This window comes from Aotus nancymaae, unplaced genomic scaffold (genome assembly GCF_030222135.1).
Source record: "Aotus nancymaae isolate 86718 unplaced genomic scaffold, 86718_ANA_hifiasm-v0.15.2.pri h1tg000089l, whole genome shotgun sequence".
NCBI classification, from domain to species: domain Eukaryota; kingdom Metazoa; phylum Chordata; class Mammalia; order Primates; family Aotidae; genus Aotus; species Aotus nancymaae.
In genome coordinates, this window is record NW_026988504.1 from 13606670 (window position 1) to 13622661 (window position 15992).

General features: G+C 37.9%; 1 protein-coding gene across 3 annotated transcripts in view; it reads left to right on the forward strand.

Annotated features, from left to right (window-relative positions):
* Positions 1–523: 523 nt before the first annotated feature.
* ABCA5 (ATP binding cassette subfamily A member 5) overlaps positions 524–15992 on the forward strand; it is a 101413-nt gene continuing 85944 nt past the window's right edge. The window contains exons 1-3 of one of the 3 annotated variants that reach the window (XM_064369564.1): positions 524–598; positions 12600–12716; positions 13732–13936. In XM_064369564.1, coding sequence (XP_064225634.1) covers positions 12615–12716; positions 13732–13936 — 307 coding nt within the window. In that variant the 5' untranslated portion in view covers positions 524–598; positions 12600–12614. Of the gene's footprint in view, positions 599–12548; positions 12717–13731; positions 13937–15992 lie in introns of those variants that run through there. The other 2 variants (XM_064369563.1, XM_064369565.1) reach the window with 2 other exon arrangements.

The following is a 15992-nucleotide window of genomic DNA, read 5'->3' on the forward strand; positions in this document are numbered from 1 at the left end:
GAGGACTCAAAACGCGTTCAGAGAGGCCCATCCAAATGCCAGGAGACAGATGGCAAGGGTGCTTAACGGGGGACGTGACTGGGCGAGGCAGATGAGGAGAGAGGCCGTGGGCCAAGGTCACCCGCTAGGCGGCGCCAGGTTTACCACTGAGACCCGCGCCCGTGGATTTTGCCCGTACCTCAAGAAAGCGCATGGCGAGATCCTCGCAAATCCCAGGCGCGGAAGGCCCTGGGGAAGCGCCTCGAGGCCCGGCTCTAGTGGCTCAGGGACTACTGGCAGCCGCGCGCCACCTCTCGCCCCGCCCTCAGGCGCGCTCCTCTTCCCGGCGCGCTGCTTGCCTGCGTGCGTCGGGAGCGCGCCCGTGCGCGGAGCCGCGTTTTCCAGGAGCCCGGCCCTCAGGGGCGCTTGACTGGAGGCGAGGTGCGACTTCGGTGCCGCGAGCTTCACTCAGTGGCCGGCGCGCTGCCGGCTCTGCTTTAACCAGCGGCGCGCCGCTGCGCGCAGCCGCGTCCTCACACGGATCCCAGTTCCGTCACCCACACTGAGTCCACAGACTGAGCGCGTCCGGGCCTGACCGCGCTGCGGTTCGGGCCCTGAGGTGAGGAGGGCGTCGCGGGCAGCAGCGCTTGAGGCCACCCTGGGGCAGCCGTCCCTGAGGGAGTGAGGGGTCGAGGAGGGGCTGGCGAGCGAGGGGCGGCGGGGAGGGAAGGGGAGTCCGGCGTCTGAGGTGTGGGGTGAAACAGGCTCGGCAGCGGGCCGGAAGGGGAGTCCGGCGTCTGAGGTGTGGGGTGAAACAGGCTCGGCAGCGGGCCGAGGCGGCGAGCTGAGGGAAACAGACCTCGCTCAGCTCCCGGGAAGCGCGGGTTGCCAGCCTCGGGGGTGCGGTGGGAGCGCCGCTCAGGATGCGGGCGTGACGGGGTCGGGGTCCTGGGGCCGGGGGCGCTGCGAGGCTCCCCTGGGACCGGGTCCGGCCGTGGGACGTCGCGACACTGCCTTTGGCTGGACGCTGTCGTTCCACCCTCAGCAGCGTTAGGGAGAGAAGAAAAATATTGATGTAAATTTCCATCTGAACAGCTGGATGATGAGCCCTTGCTCTTCCTGTGGGCTTACGCGGGGATCTTTACCTTGTGTGTTAAAAGGGAGTTGAGAAGAAAATGTGCAGATCTCACGACACAGTTTGGGAGGGAAATTCCCTGATCCTAAAACGCAGATAGGAGCTCCAGGCACGGAAATATTTAAGTGGATCGAAGAGCTGGGCAGGCTCGAGACGGAAATAGCTGAAGGAGGGTTTCTCCTGGGCTCCTTAGGCTTCGACTTTACGTTTTGGAAATATGTCCGAAGATAATGAAGATAATAACCACGTTTACTTTCTACGAGGGCGTTCTGAAGGAATCTAAGAGGGGAAAAGTATTTGCTAGACTACAGCTTTGAGCCAAGCTCGGTGTTAGCTCTTTTAATTCTGACAGCAACCCTGTAGGGTTGGAGGGGTTATTCCAGTTGGGCAGATGTGGAGAATGGGCCTCAAAGAGGTTAAGTAACTTATTAAGGTCTCAACTAGTAAAAGGGTAGAGTTGGGATTCCAACCCAGTGATGCCAGACGCTAATTCTGGTGCTTTATCCACTAGATTTTGTGTTTGTCCGAAGAGCAATATTGTATGTGCTTTAGGGAAGACTCCATAGGAGGGAACATTATTAGGGTAGGTAGGGCTTTGGGTGTATTTGTGTTAATATCAAACTAAAGAGGCATTAATCTTTGAACATAGCTGTTTGAGTGTATTTCCTTTCAAACAGATTTAGTGTAGGGAAATCTTACATTCACTATAAGCAAATTTATTAGTACATTACATGTTTATCGTATGTCTTTTATTTGTGAAGAGACAGGGTTTTGGGATGGAGTGTGGTGGTGCGATCACAGCTCACTGCAGCCTTTAACGTCTCGGCTCAAGGAATCCTCCTAAGTAGCCGGGGCTGCATGCGGCATGTGCCACTGCGCCCAGCTAATTTTTTATTTGTTTTTCAGAGACGAGGTCTTGCTATATTGTCCAGGCTGATTTGTTGCATGCCTTTTACATTCCAGATACTATACTATATGACAAAAGTACCGATATGAATACAATTTATAATTTCTGTCCTCGAGTTTGGTTGAGAAGCTGATTGTTTAAAAGAATTTTATGATATTGTACTAAGTCGGTCTTTTCTAGTATGTGAATTAGTTGGATTAAAAATTGTTCTAAGGACAAGCTTTAGGAACCTATTATGTATAAGAAAATTTATTGGATGACTTGTCATCTGTGTACCATTGCATTGTTATTTTCTCCTTCAGCAGGAAACACTGCCATAAAATTTAGGTTAAATTATATTGACAACTAGGATTTTTCTCTTTCTTTATTCTTTCTTTCTTTTTTTCTTTTCTTTTCTTTTTTTTTGAGACAGGGTCTCGTTCTGTCACCCAGGCTGATGTACAGTAGCAGGATCTTGGCTCACTGCAGCCTCGACCTCCCAGGCTCAAGTGATCCTCTCACCTCAGCCTCCCAAGTAGCTGAGACCAGTAGTTGCATGCCCCTACACCTGGCTAATTTGCTGTTATTGTTGTTGTTTTTGGTAGAGACAGTGTCTAACTATGTTGCCCAGGTTGATCTCAAACTCTTGGGCTCAAGCCACCCTCCTGCTGGGATTACAGACGTGAACCACTGCACCTGACTGCATTTTGTTTTATTATTGCATCACTTTCAGTAAAATTTAAAGCAATAGAGAAGATGAGAGCATTTATAATTTATCTCTTTTTAAGTTAAAAGGCATATTTTATAGTGCTTTTATTTTATTGATTGAGAAGCAAATGATGTAGCTACGCAGGACTTTATTTCATGTGCCTGAGATGTTCCTAGTCTCTCATTCCAAAAAAATCTTTGTTGAAAAGTATAGCTAATACTAGATTGTATTTAAGTTTTTGTGGTTCACAGTTGGAGTGAAATCAGTCTTCTGTTTAGGCTGAAATGGCACATTGTTGAAATGAATAACATTACTTCATGGTGGATTTTGGAAATTTATTTTAATTGCTTCAGTTTTCTCAGTAAAGTAGGATTCAAGGTCATAATCTGAGGGTGATCCTACAGATGGAAACTTTGAAGATTTGTGGATTGGGAGAGTGATGGACTAGTGAAATATGTGATTACTAGGAAATTAAACAATTACTCGTAGGTGTGAAAAGTGCAATGGAGGAAAGATATGAGTGCACAAATTAGGGTGTCTAATTTTGCATACCAGAAACTTCATAATGCATTCCCAATGCCTGCCTTTACCATGTTATCTAGAACATACATCAGCACCCCCGCTCCAGTTTACTTTGCCTTATGCCTCTGCCATATGGCAGGTTTCCCTGTTCTTTACAAAAGTCAGGCCCTTTTGTTTGGGAGTTTAGCTTTCTTTTCTTTCTGCCTGGAAATTCCATTCTACTCCTTTCTAAGCTCTTTCCCCCTTATCACATTATATTAAATTTTATCTCTCTGCAAAGTTAGTGATAGTATCTAACTTTTTTTTGCCTCATAATGTTGGATGTGTAGATCCTTTAGTAAATGTTAAGTGAATATGCCACTTTTCTCATTTTCCCTCTTCTTCATTTTTAAACTTTTTTTGTAAAGTGCCAGATAGTAAATATTTTAGGTTTTGCACATGGTATGGTCTCAATAACTTTACTGTTACAGCACATAAGCAGTCATAGATAATACATAAATGAATGAGCATGGCTGTATTCCAATAACACTGTATTTATAGACACTGAAATTTGAATTTCATATAATTTTTGCACATCACAAGATATTATTCTTTCTTTTTTTCAACCATTTATAAATGTAGACACAGTGTTAGCTCATGGGCTGTGCCCAACATTCTGAGGGTTGGATTTAGACCCCCACCTCTTTCATCATAGTTTGCACTCCTTGATCTTTAACGACTCTCAGGAAGCCTTGATAGAGGAATCTGTGGTAAGATGATATTGGTTATAATATTTCCATTGGTGGCAGAGAAACAAAGGTATATAAGGCAGTGTTTTTTTCATCAAGGATCTCATGGTCAAGTTCAAGATGAAAACATAAATAAATAATGGTGACAGGGTATAGTTACTGCAGTTACAATTATATTTACTGGGTATAGAGGTAGAACAAAGGAGTGATAATCAGCTCCATGTCAATGTTAATAATGACATTTAGGCAATATGATTAAACATTGAGTTTATTTGAGCATAAAATTTGAGGATGGTCACATAGGAGGATACAGACTCCTAAAGGGTGGGGTAAATGCAACAAAATAGAGAGGTTGGAGGGTCCTTTACATAGGCAAGGTCTGGGGATGCTTAGGTCTGGGCTACATCATTTTTCATACAAGGTTAGTACATAGAGCAATTCAATTAGTTATAGGCAGTGTTTCCTTTTTGGGGAAGGATATAACATTTCACATTAAGGATGTAATGGTCAAAGGGTTTTTTATCACGGTCAAGGGGACTTTTATCCCTGGCACCATCTGGCCTGAGCTAGGAACAAGAAAATAAGGAAGGAATTTCATATGTAACAAAAGGTCAGTAATTAAGAGGTCAAACCAGTTTCCAGAGTCAACCTTCCTCAGGGCTAAACAACGTTTAGAAGCCCCAAGTAGACAGACTATCCATTTTCTGTTATATTTGCTTAGGTGGATCAGAAGTAACCTCTAACAGTCATTTGTTGGAAGTAAGGAATGTATTTTCAGCTAGCCTTTCTGGAAATCTTTCAAGGATGCTAAGAAGGTGACTGACCACGTTTCTTATCAGGATGGCTCTAAACATCAGGATGACTCAACTTATTTATTTTATAGGATATAATCTAAATTCTTTCTCACAGAAATAAACATGGATATCTTTTTTAATTAGGTCTATATATGTAAAAATAATTTAAAAATTGTAAGGTTATTTTACCTACTACATAATAAATGGATTGTTTATTCCACAGATACTTAGTTCCTCCTCTGCTGTGCAATGAGTTGTTTTACTAACTAAAAATATTTGAAAGAGATAATGGTATCATTAGATAAGTGATGGAGTTTTTGAGGGGGGCAGGGGAAAGGGAGAGGCCTTCTAAACAAAGCACTGCTTTTAACAAAGGCAATAAGTATACTACCTTAGATTTAAAAAAAAATACTTTATAACTTTCAAATTTCTTATTTTAATTAAAACAAACTCATGCATCCTAAATAATTTTTCTCTAACAATTATTTCTAAAGGTTATGTACATTTTTATTACTTTTAGTGATGTGAAATATGTTCCATAGGACTTGGAATGTAGTAACCAGTACTTTTAAGTGAATTTTAAGTGAATTAAGAAGGGAATTTTTGATATTGAAATTTAGATTATGCAATTTCTGGTCTTTAAGTCAATTAATACATTAGAAAAAGAAGATTGGCTTTAGTGGGCTTTCAATTTTCTTGCAATTTATTGGATTTAGTATAAATTATTTTATTTCAGAAATTATTTATTTAGGAAAGTTAAATTTGATTAAATCTTTAGAGATGTTAGGTGTTTAAAACTTACCTAATTATTATTTAAAGCCCTACAACAAACTTAGCATGTTTCTCAGGTATGCTGTGGAACAATGGAAAATAACTTTAAAAAAATTTTTTTGATCCCTTATTTATCTTTGTGCCATTTTTCTTTAGCAGCTAAGAATTGGCTTTGCTAAAGAGTTTTTAAAGTATTTTATTGGTAAGATTTTGAGTTGGAACCAAATAAACTCTGCTTTAGTCTTGTATTAACTCAGCTGCTGAGTGAACTCCCAGATATTGTCTGTAGGATTGTTCCTACTTAGAGCCAATTAAACTTAAACAGTTAAACTTGGGGTAGGGCAAACAACTTTTTACTACCTTTTTCTCTTATTCTTCCAAAAAACATCACATAAAGCTGTAAAATTTTGGAATTTTAGTATAGAAAGAGAAAATGTATAGTTCCATGCTAAATATGGGGTTTCTTGTGTCCCAAGAAAAGGGTTTGACCTGATAAGTCAAACCTTTCATAGATATCCCCTTTCTGGTCATTCTTCTCTTGTAACTTTGCAGCCTTGTTTTCTGATATACACTTCTGTCAGGAACACCACTTTCATGTCACCTCTGCTGTGTGGATTTACACCTTTCTTTCAGGAAACCTCATTCTTTCATTCACAAGAGTTGCTCCCATCTCAAGTTACTAACCCTTTATTTTTGGGTGTTCTTCAATATAGAAAAATACTGCCTTCTCATATTCTTTCCTCATCCCAGTTTTCCCACCTAACTCCCTGTTCAGATAGTCAGTATTGTCTTTTGGCATTCCAGATCCTGCAAAAGAGTGGAGGATGGGGTGAAGAAAGGGGCCTTTGTGATTACCATATCAGTAAGAGTTATAGCCACATCTTTTTTATACTATCTTGTTCCTCTGTCTTCTCGCCAAAGGACAGGTATTCTCAGAGACAATGTGGTCTCAACACCTGAAAAGGAAGCAAAATATTTTCCCCAGCACCTCATCATTTGCAAAGAAGTTTTACATAATGTTTACATTATTTTGCAGACCAGTCCTTGCTTATTTACTACCCATATCCCTTTTCAAAATGGGCCTGCTTAGACAATGTGGACTGGGGGGGTTGGATGATGCAGCAGGCAAAGAGGAGGGTGAATAGGTACATTGTTGGCTCAGTTTACAAAGACCTATCGCTTTGAAGTTTCTGTTTTAAATCAACATTAAAGTTTAAAGGTTTATGAAGAATTAATGTTAAGAATGTTTCCTTCTTTTCAAACAGCTAAACCATATATTTCATCCGATGAAGAAACCCACCAATCAAATGGGTTTAAGAGGTTTATTTTGTTTGTTTCAATAACTTGAATAGATAGAAGCTCAAGATTATTGAAATTTAACATTTTCATATGATTAGACTAAAGCTTTTGAATATAAGAAACCTCAGATTGTTGAGGTTAGTCATAATGCTGATTCATCAGGATAATTTGATGATAGACTTTATACTTTCATCATTTTTTTCTCTTTGTCCTTTTGGTATTCATTCTGTAGGATTTCTTTGACTTGCTCTTCAGTTTAGCTCACTAATTTGTCTTTAAATGAAGTTCACCTCATCTATTGGGATTTTTATTTCTATCAGTTTGTTATTTCATATCTAAGTTTTGCAATCACTTCTTTCATAATTACCTTGCTCTTATTCCAAGAATATGATATTCTCTATTACTCTATTTTTTTGGGGGGGGCTCATCATCGATCTCTCTATTACTCTTTTGAGGATATTAGTTATACTTTTAAACACCACCACATGATCAACATGTATAATTGTTGCCATGTACAAGGCACAGAGGCAGGATTCATGTTTAGTTGGTTTGGTCTCAGAGGTCATATTCTTAACTACTATACTGCTTTAGGCTTTATCAGTTCTTGTGTTTGTTAATTTTGGTGACTTTGTAATATTGGTTAAGTTGCTTTTTATAAGAAATAGAACCTGATTCTGGTTAGCTTAAGTGAAAATGAAAATATATAGGGAAGATAATAGGGCATTTCATATACTCCAAAGAAGAAAAATCAAGTTTTGAGCACAGTAGGTGTAGTACATTAGAAGAAAGCTTCAGTAAGAATGTATAAACTTTCTTTCTTAAATGTTGCCATTCATGTAATTCAGTTTCCTTGACTTCCAGTCTCTGGGTCTCTTAGTTAATTTTGCCAGGAGAAATTTTACTGATACAGATTAAGAGTAGTAGTGTTGGTGGTGGTGGTGGTGGTGATGGTTTGTGTGTGTTGGAATGGTGTTTGGGGAGTTGGTTTAGTTTTGCTTTAAAAAATTCTGGTAAGAGGTGGAGTGGGTGGGGAGGTTCTTTAGACAAGGCCCTTAGAGACTCAACCTTGAGTTCAGGAAGCAGTTCTCAAAAAAGGATAAATTCTGTGAATCCATCTACCCTATGAGTCTGTTATATAAATATGAAGAGTTAAGCATCGAACATTCAAATTGGATTAATAATTTAGTAGCATTCATGAAATCAATATGTTTTGGCAGATAACGAGAATATTTATGCTGCATTAGGTTAGTATTTCTATGTTTATTTTGTAGCAAATAATTGTTGAATGAGTAGAGTTTCCTTTTTCCTTCCTCTCTTCCCCTTCCCCCCTCCCTCCCTCCCTCCCTTCCTTCCTTCCTTCCTCCTGATGATTATCAATTCTTTACTAAATGTGATATAACCTAGTTGAGACTGTTAGAATTTATTTATGTATATATTTATCTATTGACTATTACAGAAGTTTATTTAACAAAGAGTCTAATATGAAAATGTACATGAGCTAAGTTTTACATCATAGTAAAACAGGCCCTTTGGAGAGGGGGACATGGGTTTTTCTGCTGAACAGCCATTATTTATGCTTGTTCCAAGGCTTCTAACATGATGATACTGTTACTCCCATTACCACCATTCCAGTATTATTCTGTTGCCCACTAGTTGCCATCTCTACACATTATCACAAAATTCATAAAAGCAACGGACATGTCTGCCACCATTTAATTTTCAATGATAACTTCTTGCCCATAAATTTTTTCAACTCAGGAGGGTGAGCTTTGCTCATGGCATCTACTCCACAGGTTCACAGATGCCTTGGAATGGAATGCTGGAAGAATTTATGTTAATATATCTTCTATTCTTGACTGCTTTTGTTTTGCTATTTTTAATTTACTCCTTTAATATTTTTACAGTATGTCTAATTGTTTAATTACTTTTTTTACTATGTAATACATAAATAAAAACCATGAAGAAAATAAAAGTTGTCTTTAATTCACATTGCTAATTTAAAAAATTCTATCTAGTCTTCCTTCTGTGCATATAAAGAGGATGCTCATTTAAGCCAAACTTTACATATGTTTACTTTTTTGGAAAAGACAAAATTGCCTCTCAGAAATTGTGGGCTGGGTGCATTGGCTTATGCCTGTAATCCAGGCACTTTGAGAGGCCACGGTGGGTGGATCACCTGAGGTCAGGAGTTTGAGACCAGCCTGACCAATATGGTGAAACACCATCTCTACTAAAAATACAAAATTTGGCTGAGCATGGTGGCAGGTGCCTGTAATCCCAGTTACTCAGGAGGCTGAAGTAGGAGAATTGCTTGAACCCAGTAGGCAGAGGTTGCAAGGAGCTGAGACCGGGCCATTGCACTCCAGCCTAAGCAAAAGAGCAAGACTCCATTTCAAAAAAAAAAAAGAAAGAAAAAATTGTGAGTGTTCTTTATCTAGGTGTAGACAGTCTGCCAGTTTGGAACAGATGGTTCTTGTTTTGGAGGAGAGTTATATCAGTGGTCCCACTTGGTAGGTTTATTTAAAACAAGGCACACCAATTTCTCTGGAAGAAGGTTAACAGGATTTTTTATTGTTATTTTCCCCAAGCTACCTTCTCAATACTTCTTAGTATGCAGAGATCCTAGGTTACTGGGTTGAGCATATTTGAATAGGGGCAGTGGACATTGCAGTTGAGACTCTGACCACTTCTATTTTGAGTTCAGCTGGAATGAAACCTCTCTGAAGAATTGAGATAGCTCCAAAAGAGGTCCAAAGGCAGAAAGGATTTCAAGGATCTTCAAAGGGTAAATGTAGCCTGGAAGAGGCATACTGGTCCTGTGATGGGTACAATAATTTAGATCATTCAGTTTTATTTTTAAAAGTAGTTTATTAAGGTAAAATTTATTTCCATCACTCCAAAGTAAAACTCCTTACCTTGTAAACAGTTTCTCTCCATTCTTTACTTTCCCTAGCCTCTGATAATCACCAGTCGGCATTCTGTCTCTACATTTATCTTTTCTGGAAGTTTCATATAAATGGAATCATATAATATTTGACCTTTTTAATCTGACTTTCACTTGGCATAATGTTTTGGAGGTTCATTCAAATTGTAGCATATAGCAGTACTTCATTTCTTTCTTTTTGAGATGGAGTCTTGCCCTGATGCTAAGGCTGGAGTGCAGTGGTGTGATCTCGGCTCACTGCAACCTTTGCCTTCTGGCTTTAAGCAATTCTGCCTCAGCCTCCTGGTAGTTGAGATTACAGGAATGTGCCACCACACCCAGCTAATTTTTTTTTGTTTTTTTGTTTTTTTTTTTTCAGTAGAGATGGGGTTTTGCCATATTGGCCAGGCTGGTCTCAAACTCCTGACCTCAAGTGATCCGCCTGCCTCAGCCTCCCAAAGTGCTAGTATTACAGGCATGAACCACTGCACTTGGCCACTTCATTACTTTTTATGGCTGAATAATATTTGTATATATATGCCACAATTTGTTCATTCATCTGTTGATAAGTATTTGGGCTGTTTCTTTCTGCTATTCTTAATAGTGCTACTGTGAACATGTGTGAACATGTACTCAATTGAGTCCTTATGTTCATTTCTTTTGGCTGTATACCTAGGAGTGGAATTGTGAGGTCATATGGTAATTCTATGTTTAACTTTTTGAGGAACTGCCAAACTGTTTTTCTAAGCATCTGAACCTTGTGCTTTCCTACCAGCAATGTGAATATAGTGCAGTTTCTCCACAGTTTCTTATGAGAAGTCTGCCCTCATTCAAATCATTATTATTATTATTCTCCGTAGGTAATACATCATTGTTCTCTGACTGCTTTCAACATTTTTTAATGTCTTAATTTTCAGCGGATTAATTATAATGTGTATGGGCATGGATTTTCTTTGTTTTTGGGGCTTCACTAACCTTGAAACTTTTGTGTTTATATCTCTTGCTAAATTGAAAATTTGCAGCCACTAAGTGTTTAATTTTTTTCCCATTTTTTTAGCATTAGCACTCTTTCTCCTCTCCTTTTATGAGTCTGATAATATGAAAGTTTTCTTTTTTTTTTTGAGACAGGGTCTCACTTTGTCACTCAGGCTGGAGTGCTGTATTGCAATCTTGGCTCATTGCAAGCTCCTCCTCCTGGGTTCAAACAATTCTCCTGCCTCCCCAGTAGCTGAGATTCCAGGTGCCTACCACCATACCCAGCTAATTTTTGTATTTTTAGTAGAGATGGGGTTTGACCGTGTTGGCCAGGCTGGTCCTGAACTCCTGACCTCAGGTGATCTGCCCATCTTGGCCTCCCAACATGTTGGGATTATAGGCAAGAGCCAGTATGCCCGGCCTGTCTCACAGTTTTCTGAAGCACTGTTAATCTTTTAAAAATCTTTTTTCTCTCTGTTGTTAGATTGGATAATGTTTACTGAGAATCTTCAGGTTTACTGATTCTTTTTCTGTTGTATGCATTCTGCTTTTGAGCTACTCCATGAGTTTTATTCATTTATTATTGTGTTTTCTGTTTTAAAGTTTCCATTTGTATTTATTTCTTACTGTGTTTTTCTGTTCTAAAATTCCATTTGGTTCTGCTTTATGTCTTGTTTCTTTGCTAAAATTTTCTATTTTTCAATGCTTTCAAAATACTTTTGATTGTTCACTGAATCCTTTTTAAAATAGCTGCTTTAGAAGTTTTATCAGATAATTTCAAAGTCTGCGTTATTTCAGCAGTGGTATCTTTTGATTTTATTTTCATAGTAGAGTTGCTATTTTTTACATGTTTCATTTACCAAGTAATTTTGGATTGTATGAGACTTCGAGTTTTGTTTTAATACTTACGGAAAATACTGATATTTTCTTTTAGCAGAATGTCAACCAGATTAGGTTCAGGTCATAAGTTTCTACCCACTTTCTTTGAACTGTAGTTGTCATTCTAGTTTATTTTTCAAAAGCTTTTGCAGTACCTTTTTGGTTTGTCTTGTGTGTGCTTCACAGTGAATTGTCTGGATTTGGACAGTGGTCTTTCTGTTAGTTGAGTTTTTCAAGTCTTTGTCACACTAATGGGATTGGATTTATGTATGTCCAGGTTGAGAGTTATTTCAGGAATTACAAACAACTTTTTAGGGTGCTTTCCTGAGCTCTCTTTTCTATTTGTTCCCACTTCTACTTTTTGTTTCCCTGTGGCTTCTCTTTCCATTCTCCAGCCAGAGAACTAATGTTTATTTTCTCCATTGGGTTGCATACTTGTGCAACTGCAGCCACCATATCCAGGGCCCAATGGTAGGAGGTAGAGAAGAAAAGCAAAAGGGATTACTGTCTTACAACCATAGCTCCATGGAATGGAGAGAAAGGTTTTCCTACCTCAAGAGTTTTGGCTGCAATAGGCTTTCATTACTCTAGTCTGGTCCTGTTACCATGGGATTGCTTGCATGTGGGGATAAAGGAGGATTCAGAAAAGAAAAAAAGATTTGCTATTTCTACATTCTCCTTGAGCATTAAGGAGCTCAGGTTTCTTCTGGAGCTGCCTCTGTGGGTAGTTTGTGAGATACCAAAGGAGAAAAAGTACCACTGCTGATATGGTGATATTTCAAATTCTGGTCTCCCCTATTTCACATGCTACTGTTTACTTTTCAGAGTCCATAAATTTCTGCCCCATGCATTCTGTCCAGTTTCTTAGGAGAGACAGCTTGGAGTATGCTTAATCCATCTTACCTGGGACTGAAACATTTGCTTGTTTTTGTTATTAAAAATTACATGCAGTTTACTGTGTGGCTCCAGATTTATTTGTTTGTTTTTCCTCCTTAATAGGTTTATTCAGAAAACATGTCCACTGCAATTGGGGAGGTGGGAGTTTGGAGACAGACCAGAACACTCCTGCTGAAGAATTACTTAATTAAATGCCGAACTAAAAAGAGTAGTGTTCAGGTAAGTTAAGTAACTCTTTCCTATGCTTTGTTGCAGTTCATTTTGCTTGATATGTTCTATCTTGAAGTAGTGATTTATTTTGCTAAATATTTTTTTTATAACTTTATTTCCTTTTCTTGTAAAGTAGAAGCTTGCCATGTTAGCCACAAAAAAAAACTGAATTACCTAATGCTTTCTAAATGCTAAAAATTCTAATAATTATTTCCACATTTAGTTAATTTTAATATCAGTGCTTAATTTTGAACTTTTAGGGATGTGTTTCCTAAGTTTCATGAACTAACATTCCAAAATAATTTTGATTCCAGAGTTTTATTCCCCACAACCTCGTATTTTATGGTGTCTAGATTGAGGTGTCCATGAGTATTAACATTATGACGCTGATTTGTACCCACAACATATGTATGTTACTTTTAATAAAGGTAAAAGAAAGGAAGAACTTTGGCTAACCAGCCAGTAATAATTTCAAAGGATGAAAATATATTTTTCATCTTCTCCTGAAACCAGTAAAACAATTAAACAGCAAGGTGATATAATAGCTGATTTCCACTAAAGCTGACTATAGAATTTGAGTATGGTTTTGATACTATACATTTAGTTATAATTAAATTATGATTTCTAATTCAGAATCGATTAAAGACATTTTTATGGTGAATCCATATAGGGAGGTTTGGTAAATTGCTTTAGATAAAATTGTATGAGTGAGTTTAATATATTTTATGTTAATAATCTAAGACATTTAAATATTATCTTTTATGTCATCTTAATTATGTGACTTGAATTTTAAAATATTTCAGTAAAACTAAATTCAAAGGAAAAAATCATTTAATATGCCTGTTGGGTTTGATGAGGTGTTCAACACAATAATTCTTTTGGGATAGAATTGCTTTTACTTTTTATTCATAAGAAAGGACAACCAAATTTCTTGTTTTTTCTTAGTATTATATTTGCAAAGAAATCTTGATGATTTTTGCTGCTTTTGTTATACTTTGTAATTACTTTGTTTCTTTTATTGTAGGAAATTCTTTTTCCACTATTTTTTTTATTTTGGTTAATTTTAATTAGCATGATGCATCCAAATAAGAAATATGAAGAAGTGCCTGATATAGAACTTAATCCTATGGACAAATTTATTCTTTCTAATCTAATTCTTGGGTATACTCCAGTGACTAACATTACAAGCAGCATCATGCAGAAAGTGTCTACTGATCACCTTCCTGATGGTATTGTGAGCTTATATATATTCTATTTATAATACTAAGCCTGTTCAATATTTATCAGCTTGCTTTACTGAATAAGTAGTAGTCTTAACACTTAGAGATGTGTTCCTCCACCGAAGTATAGTTTTATAAAAATGCTAAAATTGTTTAATTCTGTTGCCTTTTCTTGTGAAACATTAATTTATATTCTTGGTGATAAGAAACATTTTATGTACTTTTATATGTAATTCTTATATATTTATAAAATAGTTTAAGTATTCTTGTATAAGATACAAGATTTGATGAGTTATTTCATTTTGATTCTGACTCTCATATAATTATGAAGCTAGAAATGTTTAGCTGAATGTGGTAGGACGTACCTGTAGTTCCAGCTACTCAGAAGGTTGAGGAGGGGGGATCCCTTGAGCCCAGGAGTTTGGGTCTGCAATGAACTATGATCGTGCCACTTCATTCCAGCACTCCTTACTCTGAGCAACGGAATTAAATAATTTTAGCATTTTTATAAATAAAAAATTAAAACAAATTTAAAAAGAAGCTAGAAATATGTGATAAAGACTGTAGTCACCTTTTCAGCTTATTATGCTTGTTTGTGGAAGTATATGGTGTAAACTGAAGAAGTATCTGACTTTGGAGACTACAACTATGACTATAGCTAAGTCTCTAACTCTGTTTTATTTATATATATATATATATATATATATTAAATTTTTTTCCTCAATGTGTACTTCTCACAAAGAAGTGAACTAGAAAACAGTGTAAGCAGTGAGGTGCCAGTGAACTGAAAGTGGCTGTGAGAGAACCTAAATCAAAACCTGGAGAAAAGTGACAGAAATTCTTATACTATTAATGATTAAACAATGAAGTGCTGAATTATAGAAAATAACAGATTAGCATGTTATTTTTTGCCATTTGGGATAGTTGTAATTAACTTATATTTCATCACATTATTGGATTATACATCATTGAATGGGAAGTGTTAATTATACAGTCAGAACCCAAGTAACTTTTATTCCATTGGTTTCTTTCTCTGCTTATTTCGATTTAATATTTTGATTAAACACACTTCTTATTATTATATGTTAGTGTATCATATTAGGCACAAGTAGCATAGATTACCATGAGAATTTAGTGTACAAACTCAAAAAGCTGATTAAAAATGTTGAAATGAAATTCATTGGTAATTCTGAGTAGGAGGAAAGAGTATAAACCAAAGAAATGTGTGGCTAGACGTGGTGACACACACCTGTAATCCCAGCACTTTGGGAGGCCGAGGTGGGTGGATCACCTGAGGTCAGGAGCGCGAGACCAAACTGGCCAACATGGTGAAACCCCGTCTCTACTAAAAATACAAAAAAAATAGTCAGGCATGGTGGCGGATGCCTGTAATCCCAGCTGCTTGGAAGGTTGAGACAGGAGAATTGCTTGAACCCAGGATGCGGTGGTTGCAGTGAGCTGAGATTGTGCCACTGCACTCAAGCCTAGGCAACAGAGTGGGACTCTGTCTCAAGAAAAAAAGAAGAAATATAAGTCAGTGTGTATTAACTTAGATGCCAAAATAGTGGGAATATACACATACACATGTTTTAGACTTCTGTATTTTTAACAACAGAACTATGTGAAAATGGGTTATGCATACATACATAACATGACAGGTAGGATGTTGAACTAACATGCTCTTTATTCATGTAAATCCTGGAGTTCCCTGTTCCTCTTAAAGGGCCTGGAAAATCTTACTAATTAACATTTAAGTAATATTTTATAATCTCAAAGTATTTTTTTTTCTTCTTCTTTTTTTTTGAGATGGGATCTTACTGTCAAGCTGGTGTGCAGTGCTGTGATCTCAGCTCACTGCAGCCTCTGCCTCCTGGGCTCAAGTGATACTCCTGCTTCAGCCTCCTGAGTAGCAGGGGGACACCACCATGCCTGGCTAATTTTTGTGTTTTTGTAGAGACAGAGTTTCACCATGCTACCCAGGCTGATCTTGAATTCCCAGAGTCAAGCAATCTACCTGCCTCTACTTTCCAAAGTGCTGGCATTATAGGTGTGAGCCACCACACCC